This window comes from Rattus norvegicus, chromosome 3 (assembly GCF_036323735.1).
Source record: "Rattus norvegicus strain BN/NHsdMcwi chromosome 3, GRCr8, whole genome shotgun sequence".
Classification (NCBI taxonomy): Eukaryota; Metazoa; Chordata; class Mammalia; order Rodentia; family Muridae; genus Rattus; species Rattus norvegicus.
The window spans coordinates 165,039,410-165,064,659 of record NC_086021.1 but is presented as its reverse complement, the minus strand read 5'-3'; the positions used below and the strand labels follow the sequence as shown (position 1 = coordinate 165,064,659).

The window sequence follows — 25,250 nt, the reverse complement described above, 5'->3', positions numbered from 1 at the left end:
GTAGGGGTTGTAGGGTTGCCTGATTAAGCTCTTGAGCATGAAGAGGCTCATGTAATTCATGAGCTTGAAGGACCAATAAGTGAATTTCAGGCCATTTGGCACTGAGCTAGATGCACCTGAACCCAGGAGGGGGAAAAAAAACCTGTCCTTGGGTTTATGAAGAGCAGTTAGAGCCTGCTAATGCTGAGAAAAGAACATAAAAAATGAAGGGCACATAATTTCTCTATTACTGAAGAAGGTTCCTATCAACAGCAGTATGCTGGAAACCTCTTCCAGGGAAAGGCAGCATTTAATCTTTCCTCATTCTTAAATATACCAAGGTCACCTGCTCACACAATCCTTTAGGTTCCTTTAAGTCTGGTGCAGTACAGTGCTGCTAGCTTTCCTGAAGTTTTTGTTGTGTGTCGGTCTGTGGCGTATGCGTAGGTCCGTGGTATGTGGCTAGGCATGCGTTGGCAGTTTGTGACCCACAGTCAAGCATTTGGGAGGTAGAGGAAGAAAGATAAGGACCAACTTAGGTGCTCTTGAAAGCTGGAGGGCACTGTGTGCTCTATGAGACCCTGTTACAAAGACTTTCTCAATAGGCAAGGTGGTTGAGGAGCATGGAAAGAGCACAGTTGTCCATTGTAGGTAAAAGGTGGTGCCTCCAAGGTTGAGTGCTGCTGTGAGGGAACTTGTATGAGGCTTGAAAAGATGGTGATGGTTAGCATGCTGGTAATTCCAGCACAGGCCTAAATACCTCAGACCTTGCACATAGTATTTACATGAATCTTCAGAGCTAATCATATCCCCCTTATAGCCAAGGAATCTGATACAGTTATTTTGCCCAAATTTAATAGGTAGGACACCCCCTGGTACAGTAGCATCTGGTGACGGGGAAGAAGTAGGAGCAGTACTGAGTGCCTTCACTGTCCGTTCTTTTGTGCTCTTCAGAGTAATAGTGAATATAAAAAAGTCATTTTTTTTTCAGGAGAGATGAGTTTATAATTCAGAAAGCTCTGGGCCAGGCATGAAGACACATGCCTTTAATCCCTGCCCTTGGGAGGCAGAGGTAGGTGAGTCTCTTAAGTTTTTGACCAGTCTCTTCCAGATTGCAAGTTCTAGGCCAGCCAGCGCTATGTGGTGAGGTGTCTCAAAAACCAAAGTTCTAAGGTCTTAGGAGTCCAGATATTAGAGTTCTCACCTGCATTTTACTTAACCATATGGCCACATTCCAAGACCTGCGTCTCCTGTGTGGGGTCACAGATTGTGGTCTAGACAATCACTCAATGCCATGTTATGTATGATATTACAAACTAAAAGTGAGATGGGGTTTTTCATTTAAGACACATTTTTCATTCTGTAAACTCACAGTTAACTCAAACCTTCAGTCCTCCTGCCTCCACTGGGATTGCAGACGTGCACTCCATGCCCAGCTGTGAGGCTGCTTTGAGAGAGGATGTAACTGTGTTCTGACATAGTATGGGGCTTACAAAGCTCTGAGGTTGGCTTTTGGAGGTGAAGCAAAAAGATAAGAAAATGAAGGGGAGTGAGCCTCCTACCCCCATGTGATCATGAACAAGACAGAAAAGGTTAGAACTCAACTTCCAGATATTTCCATCTGAAACTGTACTAGTCCCAGAGAGAAAGAAGATAACTGAATATGCCAAAAGCTCACCTTTCCCATGGTGGATTAGTCATTTCTGAAGGGCCTTGGCTCATCCTGCAGTTGGTTGAACAGGAAGTATAAGCCAGACCTCTTAAATGAGAAAGCTTGTTTTTCCTTACGGAGTCCAATTACTGTGATAGCCAAGGACTTTAAATGGAAGCCTCATGGTGACAATAGCACTATATGACAGTGAGTCTGGGTAAAGTCTGTAGCTAGCGACAGTGCGTGGTGGGCACAGGCTGTAATCTCAGTACTCTGAAGCCTGAGACAGGAAGACAGTGGATTTGAGGTCAACCTAACTAAGCCATCTGGAGAGGTGTCTCAAAACAAGTGGCTGCTTAGGAGAAGTAAGTGCACCAGGTGTTTTCATCAGGGATAAGCTTAGAAGTAGATTTTAAAGAAGGCTTGGAAAATTAATAATTCCACCGATTATAGGTAACTTAAAGGAAACTTGGCTCAAAAAGTAGAACACTAGCTTTATAGGTAGCCTGACAGTTTTTCAGCTGCAACCCCAGCACTTGAGATGAAGCTGAATTGGTCGTTCAGGCCCGTCAGGGCGGAGACTGGGGAGGGAGCTTAGAGGTAGAACACTTAGATCGCATGCACCAGGCTCCGAATCTGATGCTTAGCATCACAGTAAAGGAAACTGCAGGTTCATTTTGTTGTTATATCCTTGAGTCAGGGTCTTGTGGCTCAAGCTGGCCATGAGCTCCTCTGGCTTCGACTCCCCAAATGCTGGGCTTATAGACCTGGTTCCTAGTGACCAGTGAAACTGCAAATTATCAAGGTGTTTCTTTCCCACACAGTAATGTTCCGATAAGGAAAGGGGGAAAATCTGTGAGAAGAAAACAAAACAACAGGAACCTTTTAGCACAGGAAACTGCAACATTTCGACTAGAAGCAGGACACCTTCATAATATCTCTGAGAGTTGAGCCCTGCATGCTACTTTGCACACAGTGGGCCCCCAGGCTGTATGGTTGGAAATAAGAGTAGACCATGTGAGGCAAAGTCCTACCATGGCATGGTATCTGGCCATCTTACCTAAAGTTCTGGCCTTCCTCAGTCTTAGGGGAAGAGGACACCAGAGATTGGATTTTTATTATTTTTTTTTTTATTTTTATTTTTTTTTTGGTTCTTTTTTTCGGAGCTGGGGACCGAACCCAGGGCCTTGCGCTTCCTAGGTAAGCGCTCTACCACTGAGCTAAATCCCCAGCCCCGGATTTTTATCTTTAATATGCACCTGGATTTCAGGTATCAATCTTTTTCGTTGCTAGTTGATTTTCTGTAAGCATAACTGTCCATTCTATTGGTGGACTCTAGGAATGTTTTGGGCTATAGTGAGTGAAACGGCCGTGTACATTGTGTAAGAAGCTTGGGCAGGATAATGCTTCCGCTTAGACTCTGCTGGGGAACTACACCTGGCTTTGTATGTGTTTGGCTTCCTGACAACTCGGCCAGGCGGCTTACCAAGGTGGCACCTTTAGTGCTTTACAAATTCTTAGGATTCTTATATCCTTAGCCAAAATTTGGCCTTGGTGGTCTTATATTTCATTTTCTTTTGCCTTTCTCTGGTCAGGTTTGCCATGGATCGTTTCATTAGCTTATTTCTTACACATGTCTTATGGGGTGTCCTTGAATCTTTTGCCTACTTATTTAAATTGGTTCTCATTGATACAGAATTATAAGAGTCTTGCATTGAAATTTTATGGTTTGACTTTTGTTTCATTTACTTTGTGTTGAGGGTTGAATGCAGGGCTGTGTGTGCACTAGGCAAACACTCACTACATCTTAGCCCTCCAGATTAAAATTTGTCACTGCAGTTGTTAAAGGAGCAAGACAGGGAAGGTTTATTGTATTCATTCAAATGAAAAGGGCCTGACGTAATTCATTCCACAAGTTCATCAAATAACTGAGCACCAGCTTCCAACACTGAGTACTAGCACTGCGTGTGCATTTAGAGATTTAGTGCAAGTTCTAAGGAACCACATTTAAGTGGAAGAGGAGGAGGGAGACAGTTGTGATTTCAGTATTAACTCAGTTACTGAGTATTAACTGAGGGTCTATTATAAGTAGGTACCAGAGATACAGACAAACTAGACAGGGTTACTGTTCTTAACATAGCTTGCTATCCGTGGGAGAAGATATGGTACATCACCCTGAGCTGGATGGACTTGATACCATGGTGTGAATCAGAAGGAACAGCCCAGCGGGAACACACGTGGGTGGCTACATAGCTCCTTACACATGGGTTAGATTTGGTAGACCATTGTAAGAGCTATGGATTGGATTCGAGTTTTAAATTTTTAGGTTGATATTTAGTGTTGGGGCCATTGAGGAGATGCGGAGTTCATGTTAACAATCAGAAGATAATTTCCACTGTGTAAGTCCCAGGGATCAAGCTCTGGTGTGATGGCAGGTAACTGTACCCACTAAGCCATCTTGCCTGCCACAGAACTTAGGGGGTGTTCATTTGGTGGTGGGGAGGGTGTGTGTGTGTGTGTGTGTGTGTGTGTGTGTGTGTGTTTACTTTTTTGTGCTTGTGTGTATCTGTACGTGAGTCTGCATGTGTCTACAGTGCCTATGGATACCAGAAAAGAAAGAACATTGAATTCCTTGGAGCTGGAGTTGCCTAATGTGGGTGCTGGAAGCTGAACTCTGGTCCCCTGCTACCTCTCCAGCTCTCAGACTTGGGACTTCACACAGAATGTACTGGAAAGCTTTCCCAGGGTTTTAAGCAGAGAAGTGACATGATCTGTCTTCATTTAGTCAATAAACACAGAAATGGCCATGTAGTTACTGAAGAGTGACAGGAAACCACTGCAGTTATCCAAAGGCAATGAGTGAAATCTTACTGGGCAAGGACTCCTAGGGGAACAAGGTAGTCACCAGGTAGGATGTTAGTTCTAATATTCTGCCCTTCCTAACTGAAGGAGCTAAGGAAGGGCTTACACTTTCAGCTAGAAAATACAGGTTTAACTACAACATACCACTACTCACTTCTGTAGAAACTATCCCTTCAGGAGAACAAAGTAGTGTGCTAGAGAGTTTGGTATTAAATCTAAGGGTGACTGGGCAGTTACATAGGATTTTAAATCAGAGACTGGAAATTGGCAAGGTGATGCCGTACTGAGAAGAAACCCATAAGGGCCAGAAATGCTACAACTTCATCCTTCCTGAACTTAATAGTCGATGCCTAAATGTGGGGACTAGCGTTGAGTGGGAAGCTGACAAGACCTGCAAGTGTTTAATACTGAGAACAGTGCAGAAGTGTATAGACTGATAACCTGGTCATGGTGCGGCATAGCTGTAACTCCAGTGCTTAGTAGGGATAGAGGACGGAGGATCCAGAATCTAAGGTCAAATCTTCAAAGTGAGGATACAAAGTCTCAAAATATAAAAGGGGCAATATAGAACATTAAGAAATTCTTTCCCATTTCCATAACATCCCTAAAAGCAACATTGACATGCTTCTGTTTCCCCATACTCTGTGTGTGTGTGCGCGCGCGCGTGTGTGTGTTCACATCTGTTGCATATATATTACCTAAGTAGCATGTTTAAAACTGGGTTACACTCTTGCTGACACATGGTTCTACCGTTGAGCCGATGCTCAGTAATTCCTTCCTGTTTGGTAGGGAGCCCAGCCCCACCTAGCTGATGTACCTTTGAGTTGCCTTGGGTCTTGTGGGTCTCTCTCTTGTTTTCAATAGTGAAAAGAGTCACAAACACTGCCCCAGAGAACATGAGGGGATGACTGGCATCGAATTTGGGTTATGATGGAGCAAAAGCTGTGGTCTGTTGAACCGCTAAGGGAACCAGGCATCTGGAAGGTTCCAAGTCTGTGTGCCTCGTGTAGGCTCACCTTAGACCACTGGGTCCGCCAATCACAGTTTACTTGGGGTTGTTGACTGCCTCTAGAGCATGACCCCTCATGCCCAGATGGAATTGGATTCTGGGGAAACAGGAGGATTCCTGGGTAGGAGTGAGAATACACACCATCTGGCTTAGTTGGGTTCAGACTCTCGGACGAAGAGTAGCGAGGTTGTCCCTATTCATTTGTGCAGGGGGCCCAAGTGCTGAGGGTGACTCTAGAAATAATGTGGGTACTGATCTGGGTGGGAGACTAGAACTGAGGATGAAGTTCAGTGACAGATGGTTGCCTGGTGTGCACAAGGCTCTAGGTTCAATTCCAATGCCATAGAGACACCAACCAACAAGAAACTTAGGGACCAGAGTGAGGCAGCGTAGGCTGGAAGGAGAAGGGGTTGACTGGGATCGTGAGGCTGGGAGACCGCCCAGGAAGTACTGCTGGGCAGCTGGGCTGCTGAGGCACATCAGCAAGAATCTCTGTACACTTGATGTGGATGGTCATGTCGCCTACAGGTCATTATGGACTGTAGGAGGAACTACATTGTAGTCACTCTGGTGACTCATACAAGGTGATGATGTTCCTGACAGAGGAGGCAGGTGGATTGGAGAGGCTTGTTGCTGTGTGAATTTGGAGACGAGGCCAGCCTGTCTGAGAGTTTGGGCTAGAGATGGCCTTTTGGATTTCATGTAACATGCATATCTGGATGCTTGTGATAGAACGGTGCACAGACACATTCTCCTTCATACGGGAGTTTCCATCGTGGTGCTAGAGACTGTAACCAACATATGTGTAGTAAGTTAGATACTGCTGTGAGAGCCACAGTCAAGTCTGCCATGTGTCAGTGGTGGGCGCCAGGGTTTGCATTTCAGAGTGGCAGGCAAGACTTTGCCTGTGTAACATGTGATGATGAATGAACTATACGAGAGAGGAGACAGCCCTGTGGGTGATAAAAACAAGAGTCCCTGATGCTGCAGGCCTTTGTAATAGGAATCTGGTGGGCTTGAGGGATAGTGAAGAAGGCCAGACTGAATGCACAAGGGGACGGCAGGAGATGCTGTTAGAAGGACCTGGCAAGTCCAGCCACACATCAGAACACTGTGGACCGTGCATTTTCTCCAGCTGATGGTCCAGAGTGAGACAGCAGGGGGGTTCTGTTGCTTTACTTCTAATTATTGTCTATGTGTCTGTGGACTAAAGGTGTGAGTCAGAGGCATCAGATCTCCTGGACCCTGAGCTGTAGGCTGTTGTAAGCCACCCAACATAGGTGCTGGGATTGTGCTCAGGGCCTCTGCAAGAGCAAACCATTCTCCTAACTGCTGAGCTAGTTCTCAAGCCCTTTTCTTTGTTTTTGAGTTGGGATCTCATGTAACTCAGGCTGGCCCTGAATTCTTGTTCTACCTTTTGTTTCCCCAGAGCTAGAATTACAGGTGTGAGCCACAGTGTATTTTCTATTTGGTGTTTTAGGCAGGGTTTCGCTTTGTGGCCATGGGTGCCTTGCATTTTCAGCAGTCCTGCTTCTGCTTCCCGTGTGCTGTGGTTCCCATGTGCGCCACCATGTCTGACGTGTATTTTGCCATTGGTTGCTATATTAATAGCCTGTTAGGGGGGAGGTGGGAAATGGAGGCAGGGATAGCTCAGGTTAGGACACCAGCTAGAAAGACCGTTGCTGTTGCAACATAGGTAGCGGCTTAGACTGACCAGGACATGGAAGTGGTGAGGAACGCGCTGGAGCAGCAGGGTAGAGATTAGAAGACTCGGCGGATGGGGTGGAGCCCCAGCGTTTGGAGGGGATTGTTATCAGCTGTTGGGGAGCAGTGCCTGAAATACAGCGGAGTTCAGACCTTGGTGGGCAGTGAGTGATCAGAGTGAGATGGATTACCCTTCTCAGTGGCTAAGGGCTAGAGCCCCAGGTCAGGACAGCATTGCTAAGGTTAAGGCCACTTTCAGAGTAAGAACTGATTTGGAGCCAGAGTTTGGTGTCACAACTGTGTCCTGTGCTAGTGAGCTTACTTGGAGTTCAGGGGTGTGAAGTGTGTGGCTTTCCCAGGCCTGGGAATTACAATTGGTGAAAGACGGTGGAGAGGCCCTGATGTTTGACCCAGCTCTTTTCCCCACAGATGGCCCATTGTGTGACCTTGGTTCAGCTGTCCGTTTCCTGTGACCACCTCATTGACAAGGACATCGGCTCCAAGTCTGACCCACTCTGCGTCCTTTTACAGGATGTGGGAGGTGCCTGGGCTGAGGTGAGATGGATCATAAAGGTTAAGGTCATCAAGGGAGGTAGCATTACGTTTGGGAAGGAAGGTTTGTCACTGATCCTTAGTTACCTGTTGCCACAGCTTTGTCGGACTGAACGTGTTCGCAACTGCTCGAGCCCTGCATTCTCTAAGACTCTGCAGATAGAATACTACTTTGAGACTGTCCAGAAGTTACGCTTTGGAATCTATGACATAGACAACAAGACACCTGAGCTGGGGGATGATGACTTTCTAGGGGGAGCTGAATGCTCCCTAGGCCAGGTAAGTAGTATCAGGGATTCACAGAGTGATCCCCTGGAGCTTGGGTGTCCCTACAAGCAGGACCCAACCCTGCCTGAGATAGATGCCAACAGCTCTCTTACCTCACTTTCCCAGATTGTGTCCAGCCAGACGCTGACTCTACCCTTGATGTTGAAGCCTGGGAAACCTGCTGGACGGGGAACCATTACAGTAAGGAATGGACCCTGGGTGGGGAAGCTGTAGGTTTGATAAATAATTCATGAGTTGATACATTCTTCTCTACCTAGGTTTCAGCTCAGGAGTTAAAGGACAGCCGTGTAGTAACCATGGAGGTGGAAGCTAGAAACCTAGATAAGAAGGTATGTCTGGAAGGAGACCTTGAGGGTCCAGGAATTAAGGAGAGAGAGGGCCAATGCCATGGCCGTCTCCCTTAGTCTTATAACATGGGTCTCTTTGGCATTTGCAGGACTTTCTAGGAAAATCTGATCCATTCTTGGAGTTCTTCCGGCAAGGTGATGGGAAGTGGCACCTGGCATATAGAACTGAGGTGACTCCTGGCGTTGGTTGGATTGGCACAGGAGAGAAACTGCAGGGGTTGTGATTAGCAAGTTTGGGAACTAAGAGAGAAAGACTGTTGGTGGGTAGGAAACAGTGAGAACTCTTCATGGGCCCAACCAGAGCTCTCTACTCTCCCCCTAGGTAGTCAAGAACAACCTGAACCCTACGTGGAAACGCTTCTCAGTCTCTCTCCAGCATTTCTGTGGCGGGGACCTCAACACACCCATCCAGGTGAAGAGCTTACCTCCTTAGTAGATGGATCAAGGGAAGGGGTCATGGGAAGAGACTTTGTCTGTGGTGCATCTCCTTTATACATACACACGCCCTCTCAGGTGCGCTGCTCAGACTATGACAGTGATGGGTCACATGATCTCATCGGTACCTTTCACACTACCTTGGCCCAACTGCAAGCAGTCCCGGTAAGCATTGACTGTTTATAGTGTTTCGGTGGCCCACAAGGCTGCCACCCAGAGGAGAGTCTGGAGAGCGTGGCTTAGGTCCTCGGCTAATTCTTTGGTGGGTTTCTTTCTTTAATTTCTCCCTCCACCAGGCTGAGTTTGAATGTATCCACCCTGAGAAGCAGCAGAGAAAGAAAAGCTACAAGAACTCTGGAACTGTCTGTGTCAAGACTTGCCGGGTAACATGCTAACTCAGGTGACCTGGGCTCCCTGAGATCCAGGCTCTGAGGTCCGAGCTCTGGGCTTTGTGATGCCTGCCCCATTAGCCCTGTCCTAACTCTGCTTTATTCTGCAGGTAGAGACAGAGTATTCCTTCCTGGACTATGTGATGGGAGGCTGCCAAATTAACTTTACCGTAAGTAAATGGAAATGCCTCCTGGGGCAAGGGAACAGGCCTTACACTAAACAGACGCCACCTCCATTCGTGCTCTCTTCCCAGGTGGGTGTGGACTTCACTGGCTCCAACGGTGACCCATCCTCACCTGACTCCCTGCACTATCTGAGCCCTACAGGAGTCAATGAGTATCTGACAGCCCTGTGGAGTGTGGGCAGCGTGGTTCAAGACTATGACTCGTGAGTTCTGAGTTTAGGTCACTCCACTCCTGTACACACTTCAGCTTCTAGACTTGATCCTCCCTCCCACTGCCGCTTTTACAATTCATTGTCCCCCACAGAGACAAGCTGTTTCCAGCATTTGGATTTGGAGCCCAAGTACCCCCTGATTGGCAGGTAAGCATTCATCTTCCTTCCCTCTATTCTCTTTTTCATTATCAGGATCCTAAGTTCAGAGTCTGTGGTAAATTTATTTATTAATTGGCACCCACCAGCTTCAAAGAGAGACACAGGGACCCATTCTTGCAAGCATGTATACCAGGGCCGAGTAGCTCCTGTTAGGATCCTGGTGTGTATTGGAATGCCCATGTTTTGATCTTGCAATTTTTGGAGCTTGAACCCAGGGCCCTCAGCATGCTAAACATGCACTCTGCTGAGCTACACACGAATCCTGAGAGTGCCCTTTATCTTGGCCTAGAAAGGGCTAGAGGTGTCCTACGCAGATATCGCAGTAGTTGAGAGAATTGGCAGGTGCTGCTTTCTAAACAACCGAAGTTCAGTTCCCAGCACCCACAGAGGAAGGTTAGCTACCTGTAACTGCTGCTGTAAAGGGAGCCCAGGGCGTTCTTCCGGTCTCTTTGGGCGTGTATATGCACAGACATCAACATAGGTAAGAATAAAATCTTAGCACGTAGAATAAACCTAACACTCAGGAGGCACAGGCAGACCGATGTCTATGAGTTTGAGCCCAACCTGATCTATGTAGTGAGTTCCAGGACAGCCAGAGCTACAGAATGAGACCCTCTCTCAAAACAACAAAGCAGACAGACAGACAGACAGACAGACAGACAGACAGACCGACCGACCGACCGACCGACCGACCGACCGACCCAAGCTCTTTGCTGAGTGTGGTGGCTCATGTCTTTATCTCAGCACTTGGGAAGCAGCAGCAACTGGATCTCTGAGGTCAAGATCAACTTGGTCTACAAAGACCATGTTTGGGGGGTTGTGGAGGCAGAAGGTGTGTGTTGGGTGGTTTGGTAGGTAAAGGGGGTGTGGGGGAAGAATCTCATTTTTCCTTTTTCTGGTTTTCTTTGTTGAGGCTGACTAGGTGTACACCGATCCTCATCCACTCTGTGCTGGAATTGAAAATGTGTGCTGCTCTGCCCAGCCATGTTTGTGTCACTGTGTAACTCAGGCCAGGCTTACACTCAGTCTTCCACACTCTCCAGTCCTGGTCCCTGTGTGCTAACACGAGCGGGCTGCACCCAACGTGGTTCACTCCTTTTCATCTTGCCCTCAGGTCTCACATGAGTTTGCCTTGAACTTCAACCCCAGTAACCCATACTGTGCAGGTAAATCCCTGTCTCTCCAGTGCGGAACACTGAGGAGTGAGCTTTCGCGGGTACAGACCACTGGGAGGGAGGATCCTGCCCCTTTATAGAGAGGAATGGAGGTTAGAGCTAGTGTAATGAAGATAAATTCATTTAATTACTGAAGTGACTTAGTGCAAGTTGCTACCCCTGTGTGCTTTGGTTTCAAAATAAAGCTAAAATTTCCTGGGCCTAGTGGCAAGGCTACTTGGCAGGTTGAGGCAAGAGAATCCAAAGTTCATGGCCTATCGGGGCAACCTGGTCTCAAAAACAGGGGAGAAGGCTGGGTGGGTGACCCTTGTGCTAAGCATCCAATCCAGAGCCTGCATGGTGAGTGAGCCACACTCACTGAGCCACATCCCTGCCTCGGGCGCTCTGTGTGAGCCGCCCATGCTCCTTTGTAAAGGCGTGGCTTCCTAGACTTTCACACCATGCCAAGGCAAAGTGAAAACTTTGAGCTGATGTCATCTGATCTTACTCTTTATTCTTTCTCATTTGTATATGTGTCTGTCTGTGTGCATGAGAACAGATGCACACAGAGCCCAGAAGTATCAGATCTCCTGGAACTGAAGTCACAGATGGTTGTGAGCCATCTGATAGGAGTGCTGGGCGTCAGCCTCAGGTCCTCTGGAACAGTTCAGCCTCTTAACCACTTTTTCTATCTCCTTTCAGTTTTAGACAAGATCTCACTCTTGCTCAGACTGTTCTAGAACTCACTATTTAACCAGAGCTGGCCTTGGACAACAAGTAATCCTTCTTGTCTAAGCCACAGGAACGCTAAGAGTACAGCTGGTGGGTTACACTGGGAATTTGGCCTTCATTTTAAAACTTTTTTTTTTTTTTTTCGGAGCTGGGGACTGAACCCAGGGCCTTGAGCCTCCTAGGCAAGCGCTCTATCACTGAGATAAATCCCCAACCCCAAAACTTTTTTTTTTAATAAATATTTTTTTATTTATATTTCCAATGTTATTCCCTTTTCCGATTTCCCATACATAAGCCCCCATCCCATCCCCCTCCCTTTCTTCTATAAGGGTGTTCCCCTCCCCAACCACTCCCCCCTCCCAGCAACCTCCTCCCCAACATTCTCCTATACTGGGGGATCCAGCCTTGGCAGGACCAAGGGCTTCTCTTTCCATTGGTGCCCAGTAAGACCATCCTCTGTAGCTGGAGCCGTGGGTCTGTCCATGTGTAGTCTTTAGATAGTGGTTTAGTCCCTGGGAGCTCTGATTGGTTGGCATTGTTATTCTTATGGGGTTGCAAACTCCTTCAGCTCTTTCAGTCCTTTCTCTAATTCCTCTAACAGGGACCCCATTCTCAGTTCAGTGGTTGGCTGTGAGCATCCACCTCTGTGTTTGTCATGCTCTGGCTGAGCCTCTCATTTTAAAACTTTCTTTTCAGGGCTGGGGATTTAGCTCAGTGGTAGAGCGCTTACCTAGGAAGCACAAGGCCCTGGGTTCAGTCCCCAGCTCTGAAAAAAAGAACCAAAAAAAAAAAACAAAAAACTTTCTTTTCATTTTGTGGTAAAATTATATTTAGATGCCTGTGTAATCCTGGTAGAGAAAGAAAAATTAAGGCTAGCCTAGACTACATAGAATGAGTGAGTCTCAAAACAAAACATCAGACAGAGAAAGTTAACAGCAGTCATAGTAAATTCTAGAATCATTGGAACTGCATGGTCAGGGTATTTGTGTGTGTGGGGAGAGGGAGTTATGTTTTTTAAATTATATATTGCATATGTGTGTGAGCATTATGGCATGACTTTCTGGAAGTCCTCTCTTTCTACCATGTGGTACCCAGGAATGGAACTCAGGTAGTCAGGCTTTGTGGCAATTGCCGTGGCTATAGAGCTGTCACTGGCTCTGATTGTCTTTGTAAGTCCTTTTTCCTGAAGTATTTGGTCCTATCATAGAGAATAAGTCGGCTTCCCTCAGCGTCGTTCCCCGTGTCACTCACATTGCCTCTCACCCTAAATACTTTAGATGTGTTTCCTAATACCAGGACATCCTCTTGTTTTAAATAATTCTATTTTACTGGGGATTGAGTTTATTAGGCCCGTGTGTATGCGACGCACTATACTTTACCACAGAGCTATGCCTCAGCCCCTTATTAACTTGTGGTTGGCATAATGATTTTATTACGACTTTTTTTGCATATATTTTAAGTCAGGTTTTTGTAGCTCATGATAGTCTCACACTGCTGTCCCCAGCTCCCATCTATTGAGGTTGTAGGCCTGTTCTGTCTGCATACACAGCTATCACTGCACTTTCTGCTTATTTCACCTCTAGCCTCTCCTCGTACACCTTGTGGCTGGTCCTCTTGCCCAATAGTACCCCAGTCAACTTCATATTACATGTTCCATTAACTTACCTGTGGGACCCGCTCTTTAAGACCCTTTCTGCCCCCCCCATGGTCCCCTTTCTGTTACAACCTCCACATACATATGTGTGTGTGTGTGTATGTACATATATATGTATATATATACATACAAATTCTGTGTCCTTAGTCTGCCAAATCTATTGTTCCCTTTTTTTTTTTTTTTTCTCTTTTTTTCGGAGCTGGGAACCAAACTCAGGGCCTTCCGCTTGCTAGGCAAGCGCTCTACCACTAAGCTAAATCCCCAACCCCTATTGTTCCCTTCTTGAGACAGTCTTTCTATGTACCCTAGCTCGGATGGCCTAAAACTTTGTGGACTAGCCTTAAACTTGTGGCCCAGGCCAAGCATGGTGGTTCAGTCTTTTAATCCCAGCATTCGGGAGGTCAAGGCAGGTGGATCTTTGGGGTCAGTTCTCTCCCTCCATCATTACGAGGTCTGTGGATGGAGCTCAGGTCTCTGACCCTGTGAGCAAGCACCCTCCCTGCTGAGCCATCTCACTGGCCCTGTTTGCTCTGAAAGATTGTCCTGTACACCAGGCTCTCTTGACACTCACAGCCATCCTCTTCAGCTTCCAGAGTACTGAGATAACCAGGCTCAATACTCCCCAGCCAGCAGCTAACTCTAATTCAAGATGTTATTTATAGGAAGTCCTATCTGGTCCACCCCTTAGTTTCAATTTGTTGGGTAGAGTTGTATCCTAAGTGACAGAGTGAGATACTCCAAGTTCTAAAATTTCTGGATCTAACTTACTCCCATGAGGGCTAAGGTCTAAGTATTTTCTGCTTGTCTCTGTAGGCATCCAGGGTATCGTAGACGCCTACCGTCAAGCACTTCCCCAAGTTCGTCTCTATGGCCCCACCAACTTTGCACCCATCATCAACCACGTGGCCAGGTTTGCAGCTCAGGCTGCACAACAGAGGACTGCCTCGGTAAGCGCTGTGGGCGGCAGTGGTGCTGAGGAGCATCTCGGCAGTAGGAGCGAGCATCTGGTTGTTGAGAGGGTGGGGAGACAGTCTACCTCACTGTATGAATGGACTTGTCTGGTTGTTGAGAGGGTTGGGGAGACAGTCTACTTCACTGTATGAATGGACTTGTCTGGTTGTTGAGAGGGTGGGGAAGACAATCTACCTCACTGTATGAATGGACTTGTCTGGTTGTTGAGAGGGTGGGGAAGACAGTCTACCTCACTGTATGCATGGACTTCTCTGGTTGTTGAGAGGGTGGGGAAGACAGTCTACCTCACTGTATGAATGGACTTGTCTGGTTTGTTGAGAGGGTGGGGAAGACAGTCTACCTCACTGTATGAATGGACTTGTTTGGTTTGTTGAGAGGGTGGGGAAGACTGTCTACCTCACTGTATGAATGGACTTGTTTGGTTTGTTGAGAGGGTGGGGAAGACTGTCTACCTCACTGTATGCATGGACTTCTCTGGTTGTTGAGAGGGTGGGGAAGACAGTCTACCTCACTGTATGAATGGACTTGTCTTCAGCAATACTTCGTACTGCTGCTCTTGACTGACGGCGCTGTGACCGATGTGGAGGCCACGTGTAAGGCTGTGGTGGAAGCCTCAAAGCTGCCCATGTCGGTGATCATCGTGGGTGTGGGTGGTGCTGACTTTGAGGTCATGGAACAGCTGGATGCTGATGGCGGCCCACTTCGTACACGCTCTGGAGAAGCAGCTGCCCGAGACATAGTGCAGTTTGTGCCTTATCGACGATTTCAGAATGTGAGTGGGGAAGAGTTTGCAGGGTGATTATGGGGTTGGGGGCCAGTAGATAAAGCCTTTTAATCAGTGTCTGGGAAAGGTTGAGTTTTAGGTAAGATGTAGACCCTGGGAAACTTACAGGCCTCACTGAACTTGGCTTTCTTCTCCTGACAGGCTCCACGGGAGACACTTGCAATGACTGTGCTTGCAGAAGTGCCCACTCAGATGGTTTCCTACTTCAAAGCCCAAGGTTGGGCCCCATTAAAGACACTCCCAGCCCCAGCCAAGGGCCCTGCACAGGCCCCACAGGTGTAGGTCCCCTTGGAAGAGCAGGCTACAATCAATCTTCAGCTTGCACCATCCTCTGGGCGTGGACCAACCTGCACTCTTTCACTTGATGACTTTATATGTGCTTCTGCTATTGCTGCTCTTTGACCTGCCTGCCTGCCTGCCTGGCACCCTCACATTCAGGAAAGACAGACTAGTAATTGTAAAGATCTATTCATTCCAGTCACATACTTTGAAAAGACAGAGTTTGAATATAAAGCAAGCATGTGGTTGTCCTTTTCTTGGGGCGAGCTGAGCTGGGACCGTGAATGAGATGGAAAGTGCTACCTCATAGGAGATAGCAAAGGTGAGGGGGAAAAAGATGTTTTAGAGCAGGCTAAGGACTGCTCCTTAGACTTCCTATGCTAGCTCTGTCCCTCTGTTTCTTGGGAACATTTGTGTAGCCCAGGCTGGCCTGCAATTTAGCATCCTGCCACAACCTCTTAGACGCTAGAATTGCAGGCATGTACTATCACGCCTGGTTTACAGTCCTGATTTTTCATTTGCTTTTTTTTTTTTTTCTTTTCTTTTTTTCGGAGCTGTTTCATTTGCTTTTTGACATATGATCTTATATGTTCCAGGCTGGCCCTACATTGTGTAGCCAAGGATAACCTGAATTCTTGCTCTTCCTACTCCAGCTTCCCAAGTGCTAGCATTATAACCAGGCCTCAAGCGTGCTTCACTTTTAACAGCTCAACAATTTAATAGCTTTTTTATATTAAAGATTTAATAAGCATATTCATTTTGGGAAAACTTTATAGGACACATCCTAACCCACTTTAGAGTCTTTGGACTCAAGGTCCTGGAGTAGCTGGACTACAATTCCCTCAGTGCCTGGATGAGAAAACAGGTGTTGTTTGCAGGGTTATGGGAGGGAGGCTCCTAAATGTAGAATTAAAATTTCCCATAACCTGTGGCTCGGTCATGGTAAGGGGACCACATTGTGAATCACAGATCCCAGGAGACAGGTGTTTTAAATTTTGTTTGCTAATCTAATGAAACATTGTTTCAGATATCAGTATTATATAAAAATAGGAAATGGGAACAAAGATTGGTGGCTCATGGTTGTAATCCCAACACTCAGAAGTCTGAGGCAGGAGCATTGCTGTCTGTGTGATGTGGACTTAAGGTACACTGAGTTTCAGATCAGATAGAACAACTTTAAAAAGCTAGCACATGTGCTGTTTGTATCTGGTTTGCATTTATTTTGGATGCCTTCTCCACCAGAACTTAGTCTCCTCTCCTTTTCATGGCTGTTATTCTTTTGTAAGAATATACCAGAGTTTAGCAATTCCCTTCCTTACAGAGACTCGTTTTATTGTGCTTACACACCCTTTTGAGAAATTGGTTTTTAATGTGGAAACGGTAGACCGCAGGGGATATTTAGAATGTTAGCAGTTATTACAGAGAAGTGTGGTCATCTCATGTTAGCCCGTGCTCACCTTCCTTCTCCAGACCTACTTTCCATTTTCTTCCATTATTTCACACATTTCCTTGTTTCTCAGTCACCTGTTCTCGAGCTGTTAGAGCTTTTATTCTGATGTTCTTACATGATGAAAATATTTTCCCCTCAGCTGTTACCATTTCATGTTTTTATACTCGATATGCAAATTTATTTTTTATATGCCATCCTTTTAAAAAATATATCTGTATATGAATAATAATATATACCTTCCTCAGTGACTGCTTTGTTTTGTTTGGTGCTGGGGTTGTTCTCAGGCCTAAAGCATGCCGGAGTCATGCTTACCATGTAGAGGACAGCCAGAGCCACAGAAGACCATTTCAGAAGCATGAGAAGGACACTGCGAGATTGCTCACTCCTGGGTAGCGTTTGCCGCATGAGCCTAACAACCTGAATTCTGCTCAGAGGAGCCCTGTGAAGGCAGGAGGAGAGAATTAACTCCACAAAGCTGTCCTTGATGTCCATTCTAGCAATGGTGTGCACAGTCATACATGTATTAGAAATGTGAGCAGGGCTGGAGAGGTGGCTCAGCGGTTAAGAGCACTGACTGCTCTTCCAGAGGTCCTGAGTTCAATTCCTGGCAACCACATGGTGGCTCACAACCATCTGTAATGGGATCTGATGCCCTCTTCTGGTGTGTCTGAAGACAGCTACAGTGTGTTTATATATATAAATAAATCTTTAAAAAAAAAAAAGTGTGAGCAGAAGCCAAGCGAGGTGGTTTGTGTCTGCAGTCCTAGCACTGCAGTGGCTGAGGCAGGAAGACTACCTTGATCTTTACTAGCCTGGGCTACATAGTGAGTTCTAGGCCAGCCTAAGAAGGGGGCGGAAAACAAGTATGAAAAATCTTAAAGATTTTGCTTCTATGGCTAAGCTGCCCTCTGTATATGTGTACTGAGGACTGAAACCTTGACCATGGACTTTCAATGGTTTACTTATATTTTCTAGGCATTGGTGTTTTGCTTGCTTGCATGTACTGTGTGAGGGTGTCAGATCCCTTGGAACTGGAGTTACACTGTGAGCTGCCATGTGGGTGCTGGGAATTGTATCCTGGTCCTCTGAAAGAGAAGCCAGTGTCCTTAACCACAGAGTCATCTCTATTTCTTTCATCTTTTCTTGGAGTCAGGGTCCATATAGTACTGACTCTCCTGGCTTCAACCTCGCAGAAATCCCACCTCTGCCTCCTGAGTGCTAGAAGTACAGGCGTCTCGGCACCACTATGCCAGACTCTAGTTCTATCTTTCTAATTTTTCCCAACATTTTATATGTGTACACGTGTGTGCTCCACTGTATACATGGAGGTCAAAAGACAACCCGTGGGAGTTAGCTATCTGTTAGAAGAGCCCCAGAGATTGAACTCAGGTCATTAAGACTTGGTAGCAAGCCCCTTAATTTGTTTTAGAAAGTTTCAGTTATTTTGTGTAAGTGCCATGGTGTGTGGGCGTCAGAGAACAATTCATGGAATTGGTTCTCTTCTCCCACCTTGCGGGTCCCAGGGGTTAAGTTCTGATTGTCAGGCCTGGTAGCCTTTCCCTGCTGAGGGAGGCAGGGCATCCCCCCAGCCCAGACCTTAGGTCTTGTTAATTTTCATGTGTTCAGATGTTTTGCCTTTGTTTATGCACCACATGTATGCCTAGTGCCAGAGAAGGCTCGAGGGGGAATCAAATTCCCTAGAACTGGAGTTACAGGTGGTTGTGAGCCACCATGTGAGTGCTGTGAAGCAAATGCAGGTCCTCTGGAAGAGCAGAGTTAGGAGCCAGTGCTCCTAACCTCTGAGCCACCTGCTCCCGCTCGGTCCCTCCTTTCTATCCTTAAGAACTCTGTACCTAGCAGGAACGGAGGGCATTTCCAGGAACTGGGGGGAAGAAGTGAGCACAGGTATGTGTTCCGCTGCCTGGTGGCTCTCCAGCTGAAGGGGAAGGCCCATTGGTGGTGCTTTTGACTGAAGCAAGTTGTCTGCCTGAGCGGTCTCCTCAGTGTTGAGGATCGAGTTGTGTCATTTACAGTGTAGACTGTCCACAGCACCTTCTCTTGCCGTCAGTAGACACTGTAAACCATAACTGCTACTACACGACTCTGGGCTTTTCCAGGCAAAGGGGATGTGTTGAGGGGCGTCTCCCGTCGCGCTGCTATACACAGGAAAGCAGGGGCTTTCCCCCAAAAGATGAGCTCCCAGCACCAATGCCCTCTTTTTTTTTTTTTTTTCCCGGAGCTGGGGACCGAACCCAGGGCCTTGAGCTTCCTAGGCAAGGGCTCTACCACGGAGCTAAATCCTCAACCCCCCAATGCCCTCTCTTTAGCACAAACATCGATTCTACTCCAACCATCAGCATTTTAATGGGGTCCCCCTGTGACCCCCATGGCATTATCCTCTGCCGACTCTGAGATCCGCACACCATGGGCACGGACTCGATATAAGCATGTGAAGCGTGGGTGGCCCCAGTTGCTTAGAATCTGAATCTTCACCTTGGGGAAGGCAGATGGAGGGTCATTCTGGGGAGACAAATGGGTCATGCCAGCAACTGCTGTCAAGATTGTCCTCCTCCCCATCCTGCCCAGATGTCTTAGCCCTGTCACCCCCAGAGATAAACGCACCTGGAGGTGGAAAGTCTGAATTTCAGATTTCTGCACTTCAAAGATGAATTTTCCCAAGAACACTTCAGTCTCGTCATCATCAGCTTGGAGCCCCTGATGGGTGAAATGTGTGGAGGAACAGTGAGGCACAGAGGGAGCGGAGAGAGAACTGCTCAGTGGTTACACACACTCTGGCTCATGGTAGCGTGTGTAGTTTGAAACATAAGCTTCGAGGAACCGGTAATAGCAAGGATGTCCTAGAACCAGTGATACTAAGCCAAGATTGTTAAGTTGGAAGTCAACCTGAGCTACATGGGGCGAGCTTGTCTTAAGCAAACCAACCAGGCTATTAGAAAGTTGTTAGCAGGGCTGGACACAGCTCTTGCAGAGGACCCTGCTTGGATTCCCAGCACCCACACAGTGGCTCACAACTATTCTCAACTCCAGTTCCTCAGTATCCAACACCTGACTTCCTAGGGCACTGGGCATGCATGTGGTGCACATAGGCAAAAACGTACACTTTAGAAAATACATATCTTTCAAGTTGTGTGACTGAGCTGTAATCACTTGTCTTAGAGCACTACTGTCCCTCTTGGGAATGGGAGAAACAACAGCACTCCACAGGTCTGGCAGTTGCAATGAAATAGTATGTATAGAGTTTGGTGAGGCCATACCTAAAATCTGGATGTGGTTACGCTCACTTACAAACCTAGAACAGCCGGTGAGGCAGATGGAAGGACATCCAGTTTACAGATGAGCAAACAAGGACAAACCCCTAATCAGAATTCCCCACCTCCAGGCCTCAGCCCCACTCACAAAGACTGCGAAGTCCCGGGGCGCACTGCTGGCTCCTCCGGTGTGTGCCACAGTGGGTGGAGGGTGCTGCAGGGTGATGTCGCTTAACTGCACATGACCTGGCAGTCGGATCACCACCTGGCCTTGCTCACCTTCAAAAGCCCAGCAATTTCCAGGGAACACATCTGGCTGCAGGGGTTCGGACAAAGCGTTGGAACGTAAGACAAACCCAGAAGAGCAGACAGTATCGGGCAGCCCGAGCTTTACAGCAAGACCTGCCCGAGGACTGCTGCTCTGCCCAGAGCTCTGCCTTCTGCCCTGGTGCCTGCCTAGCCAGAGGAGGCAGTGCTGGCTGCCCAGCACTTACAGTTCTCAGTTTAACGCTGTCCTCAGCCTGGCTGCAGCCCTACCACACTATGCTGACCTCAGCTCCAGTCCTCCCTGCTCCAAGCTGATTCTTGTTCTAACTCCAGCTCTGTCCCCTTAGGACCATCCCCAAGCACTCTGGCTTCAGGCCCACCTCCAATATGACAGAGGGTGGGCGGGCGTAGTTCCAGAAGCTTAATCGGTTCCAGAAGTAGGCAGTATTCCGGTCCTCGTAGTCACTGGATGTCTTCTCCAGGTCGATGGAGGCTCCTGGAACAGGCACAAGTCACTTTCAGGGGCTCCGACTAGGATCTATCATCAGTGCAGTAGAATGGCTGGCTGTCAACCTCCCTCCAGCTCTTACCCACAGAGCTCAATGCATAGTCAGGCTTGCGCACGAAGTCCTCATTCAGCCTCTGGAACACGAGCTTGGCCACTCTCTGAGAGAGGCAGAGGGCGTACCAGGACTGTGAGCTAGTTTACAGGTAGGCTTGCTTCTCATTAACTCAATGCTCTGAGGTAGGAACTTAAGGGCCTTGAAAAAGATTCCCCACCCTGGGACCCAGGATGACGTAGTTCCAAAGCAGCCTTCAAGTGAACACAGCTAGGCCCCTGAGCCTCTCAGCTGGGCCCAAGGCCTTGGGTATGGAACTCACCTCACTGTGGGCTGCACGAACACTGGTCACCTCCTTGTGGAGTTTACTCAGTTCTGCCTGGAGCTGCTGCAGTTGCTGGCCCTGGGAGTGCACGCGGTGGTGGTATTGGCTGTAGTTGGGAGGTAGGTACCATGCGGTTAGCTACCTGTCCCTGTGCATTCCTCTCAAAAAGCACCCACAGGTACATTGTCAGTGTTGCCCGGTCCTGCCCCAGCCGCCCTCTTTCACCTTAGAGTCAGCATCTCCTTAGGTTCCTGTGGAGGAAGGGATCAGTAAGTACCCTTCTCCCCAGGCAGTATTTCCCTACCATTCTTGGTTGGCCTCAGGATTTTGCTCAGTGCTTCTACACTGCCCCCTCCCAGCAGCCCAGGGATCCCCCCACACACACAACCTCCACCCCTCCTGGGAACATGGGTCTCCCCAACTCACATTCTCCAAAGGAGGGATCAGGTACAGGAGCCCCCACCAGAGTGCTGGAGAAAGAAAAGGGGGAAAGGTGTCCTCTGATATAAAACAAGGAAGAAAGCGAGGAGTTGGGGTGAAAGCTAGGCTCCAGGAGTACGTGGGAGACCAAGTGGGGGGAGTCACTAGAGTGGGCTGAAGGCCACTGAGACGAGGGAGCTGGACTTGGCTGCCAACGTACAGAGCTGGGGTCCCAGGCAACCACTGCTCCTCACCTGCCAGAAAAATGCTCAGGAGCGACACAGCGGTGAACAGGAAGCGGATGGAGCAGATTTCCCTGAAGAGCCAAGGTGGAAGCTGATGCCTAGGGGCCCTAATCCACTGAAGCCTCAGGGTCCCAGACCAGCCCAGTTTCTGGGAACAGGACTCCACCGGATCTGGATCCGCTCTAGCCTTGGTGGGGCCTAGCCCTGCTGCCCTCCCTTCAGCCCTGCCGCTACCTCTGACCTGTACACACAGACCAGCCCGTCGGCTACCAAGGATAAAAACACGCTGAGCACCTGAAAGAAGAGGCCTAGGGACGGAGACAGGAGAAGTAGGTCAGAGAGGGTGATCCATGAAGGTGAGGTGGTGCAGGTTCAGAAAGACTCAAGAGAAGCTGGGGTAGGGGTCGGGGGTTAGGGGTGGTGTGGAGGACAAGGCCTGGGACTCACAGGGCAAGGTTAGGTTGGGGAAACGAGCTGAGGCCAGTTTTCCCACTCGGACAGGAGAACTGGGGACGGGGAGGGGGTCCGAGAGCAGAGGTCAAAGGGGATCTGGGCTGGATTCTCAGACCCATGCTCGAGCAGAACTGGGGTTCCGAGTGCCGAAGTCAAGGGGGATGGGGTTGGCCTGGCTCGTACTCAGGAAGCTCTTGGACACCGGCGGGGGAGGCATCTCCTGCCTCAGATCCAGTATCGGGAGAAGGTTGAGTTGTTCCTCCAAGACTGCAGGAGACCCAGACGGTTCTGCGAGAGCCCAGGGCTCCATTGAGGTTTTGTGCACCACAGGCCCGCTCTTCCCCTCGGGGCCCGGGCGCAGGCTCCTGACTCTAGTGCCAAACAGCTGGGCAGCCTCTCAAACAGGCCTTTGGTCCTGCCTCACCCCCAGACCCGGAGCTGGAGAGGCTCAGTCAGTAGAAACCCGCCCCAGTCTGAGTCCCGGTGCGGCCCGACCAGGGTCCAAAGCTTGCCACTCACGCCAGCCCTGCGGCACCTCCTCAGCCATGCCCAGGCACAGGATTTCCTCCGCCCCCTCCCGGGAATGGCCATGGCACCGAGCTCGCCCCTCAGGGACACGTGTTGAGCACGACCCCTCAGGCGCCAGGTCGGTTCTGCATCCAGGTCCGCGCCGGGCCCCGCCCCGCGAGCCCGCCCCGCCCTCTCGCCCCCGGGTTCGACCCCGCCCGCACCCGAGGCCCCGCCCCTCACGGTTGCCGCGCCACAGGCGGTCTGCCCATTGTGGCTCCGAGGCGCCAGCTTCGGCCGAGAGCTTCCTGCCCATGTGTCTCCTCCGGGCACTCCTGAGCTTAAGGCGGGCTCACCACAGCTGGAGCCCCGGGCCCTTCTGCCCTCGGGCTCCCCGAGCTCCGGCCCAGCGGACCGGCGCCCATTGCTGTCCCCCGAAGTCGCGCTGTGGGAACTATTGCTGTTCTCGCTGTAGAAGTTGGGTGTGTGATTGTGGGAGGATGCGGCCGAGCCTGGGCGGGGGCTCCGCCGCATCCTGACCTGGGCTACCCCTCAGGGAAGCCGAAGTCGCAGCAGCCAAAGCCCTCGGCCCTCCCTCAGCTGCCTCGCGCCGCCGGGTAGGACCCTGCGTGAGCCCCGGACGGCGCGGCAGACTCAGCCCTGGAGTCTGCGACCCTCCCGCTGCTGTGCTGTTGCCACCGTCACAGAGGAGCCGCGTCACAGAACACCCGTGACGCCACTCGTGACGCCACTGGGAGCCAAGCAGCCCACCCCCCTTTTCTGATTTTTTTTTTTTTTTGGTTCATGGCTTCTTGTGTGTGAGTGCGTGTGAGTGTGCGCGCGCACGTGTATGTGTGTGTGTGAGTGCGCGCGCGCGCGCGCGCGTGTGTGTGTGTGTACTTGTAATACAGTTCCTCATGGTGGGTGACCCCCAACCATAAAATTATCCTCATTGCCATCTCATAACTATAATTTTGTTGGGCTGGAGAGACTTAAGGGCACTGACTGTTCTTCGAGTTCAATTCCCAGCAATCTCATGGTGGCTCACAACCATCTGTAATGGAATCCCATGCCCTCTTCTGGTGTGTCCAAGGAAAGCAACTGTGTACTTAATACATTAAATAAATCTTTTTAAAGAAAATTTTGTTACTGTTATGAATCATAAATACTTTTGAAGATAGTTTGCCAAAGAGGGTCACGACCCACAGTTTGAGAACCATTGAACTAGGGCCTGGAAGATTCCATAGTTCCACTTGTCTCTGCTTCCACAGAGCTTTGATTACAGGCATACACCATGGCACCCTTCGTTTATGTGGATTCGGGGATTAACAACCAGGTCTCAGGCTTAGGCAGCAAGCATGAGGCTTATCCCTTACGCCATCTCAATCCCTTCACTTTATTTTGAGTTTCTTACAGGCTTGACTAGAGACCCGACCAATGAGTCCTAGGGATTCTGCTGTCCTTACCTCTTCAAAGATGGGATCACAGTCGCCTGAGCTCTGGCCTATAGCTCGTTACCTACAGTGCTGGGTCCTCAGGCTTCCACAGCAGACATTTATTGATTGTGCCATTGCTCTAGTCTCTGTATTTTAGACAGGAGGTTTTGCTATGTGTGTCTTGCTTGCCTGGTACTGGATGGTCCCAAGTCAGGACAATACTTCTGACCCAGTCCCCCAAGTGCTGGGACTCCAGGCATTTAAGTACCTTGACTCCTAACCTGTACCTTACTTGAAAAGAGAGCAACCTGGATTGGTGAGATGGCTCAGTGGTTAAGAGCACTGCCCTGAGGACTGAGTCCAATTCCCAACATACACATGGAGGTTCACAACCATCTGTAACTCCAGTTCCTGAGGATCTGGCGCCCTCTCACAGACTTGCAGGCAGAGCACCAATGCACATAAAAAGAAATAAATCGGGCTGGATGGATGGTTCAGGGGTTAAGAGCACCGGCTGCTCTTCCAGAGGATGGGAGTTCAATTCCCAGCAACCACATGGTGGCTCACAACCATCTGTAACGGGATCTGGTGCTTTCTTCTGATGTGTCTGAAGACAGCTACAGTGTATTCACATACATAAAACAAATCTTTAAATAAATAAATAAATCTTTCAAAAAAGCAACCTTGGACCTCCTTGGCCAACAATACAAAGGGAGGTTTTCCATGCTTGGTACTAGAGATTTTGGTAGTTTTTGGATCTTGAGAGGAATATTATCACCTCTCTCTCTCTCACACACACACACACATACACACACACACACACACACATACACACACACACACACACACATACACACACACACACACACACACATATATGACACTTCTTTTTGGGGGGGCAGGTGATTCAAGACCATGTTTTCTCTGTGTAGGTCTGGCTGGCCAGAAACCTGCTATGTAGAGCAGGCTGG

At 48.8% G+C, this 25,250-nt stretch overlaps 2 protein-coding genes across 5 annotated transcripts in view; one reads left to right on the top strand and one right to left on the bottom strand.

Annotated features, from left to right (window-relative positions):
- Window positions 1–17,045, top strand: part of Cpne1 (copine 1) — a 42,380-nt gene extending 25,335 nt beyond the window's left edge. Inside the window, 15 exon segments of the mRNA NM_001256465.2 lie at window positions 7,635–7,760; window positions 7,857–8,036; window positions 8,151–8,225; window positions 8,303–8,374; window positions 8,482–8,562; window positions 8,715–8,804; window positions 8,906–8,992; window positions 9,124–9,210; window positions 9,327–9,386; window positions 9,471–9,604; window positions 9,706–9,760; window positions 10,887–10,938; window positions 14,126–14,259; window positions 14,820–15,056; window positions 15,210–17,045. Of these exon segments, the coding sequence (NP_001243394.2) occupies window positions 7,635–7,760; window positions 7,857–8,036; window positions 8,151–8,225; window positions 8,303–8,374; window positions 8,482–8,562; window positions 8,715–8,804; window positions 8,906–8,992; window positions 9,124–9,210; window positions 9,327–9,386; window positions 9,471–9,604; window positions 9,706–9,760; window positions 10,887–10,938; window positions 14,126–14,259; window positions 14,820–15,056; window positions 15,210–15,350 (1,611 nt within the window). The 3' untranslated portion in view covers window positions 15,351–17,045.
- On the bottom strand, window positions 16,697–23,978 carry Spag4 (sperm associated antigen 4). 4 transcript variants are annotated; one of them, XM_063284655.1, is made up of 12 exons: window positions 23,068–23,978; window positions 22,520–22,624; window positions 22,125–22,191; window positions 21,893–21,954; window positions 21,645–21,688; window positions 21,444–21,469; window positions 21,216–21,324; window positions 20,924–20,999; window positions 20,714–20,829; window positions 20,215–20,382; window positions 19,420–19,512; window positions 16,697–17,236 (listed from the first exon to the last, which is right to left on the bottom strand). In XM_063284655.1, the coding sequence occupies exons 1-12, from the start codon at window positions 23,375–23,377 to the stop codon at window positions 17,207–17,209; spliced, it is 1,206 nt and encodes a 401-aa protein (XP_063140725.1). In that variant the 5' UTR covers window positions 23,378–23,978; the 3' UTR covers window positions 16,697–17,206.
- Between the last annotated feature and the right edge of the window lie 1,272 nt (window positions 23,979–25,250).

Bases quoted from the DNA above. Each gene is read 5' to 3' on its own strand.
- Spag4 (XM_063284654.1), bottom strand. From the start codon at position 23,115: ATGGGCAGACCGCCTGTGGCGCGGCAACC. The intron at 21,325-21,443 runs GTGAAAGAGGGC...TCCCAACTACAG, and splicing joins AAGGAGATGCTGACTCTAAG to CCAATACCACCACCGCGTGC. The intron at 20,830-20,923 runs GTAAGAGCTGGA...TGCCTGTTCCAG, and splicing joins CTATGCATTGAGCTCTGTGG to GAGCCTCCATCGACCTGGAG.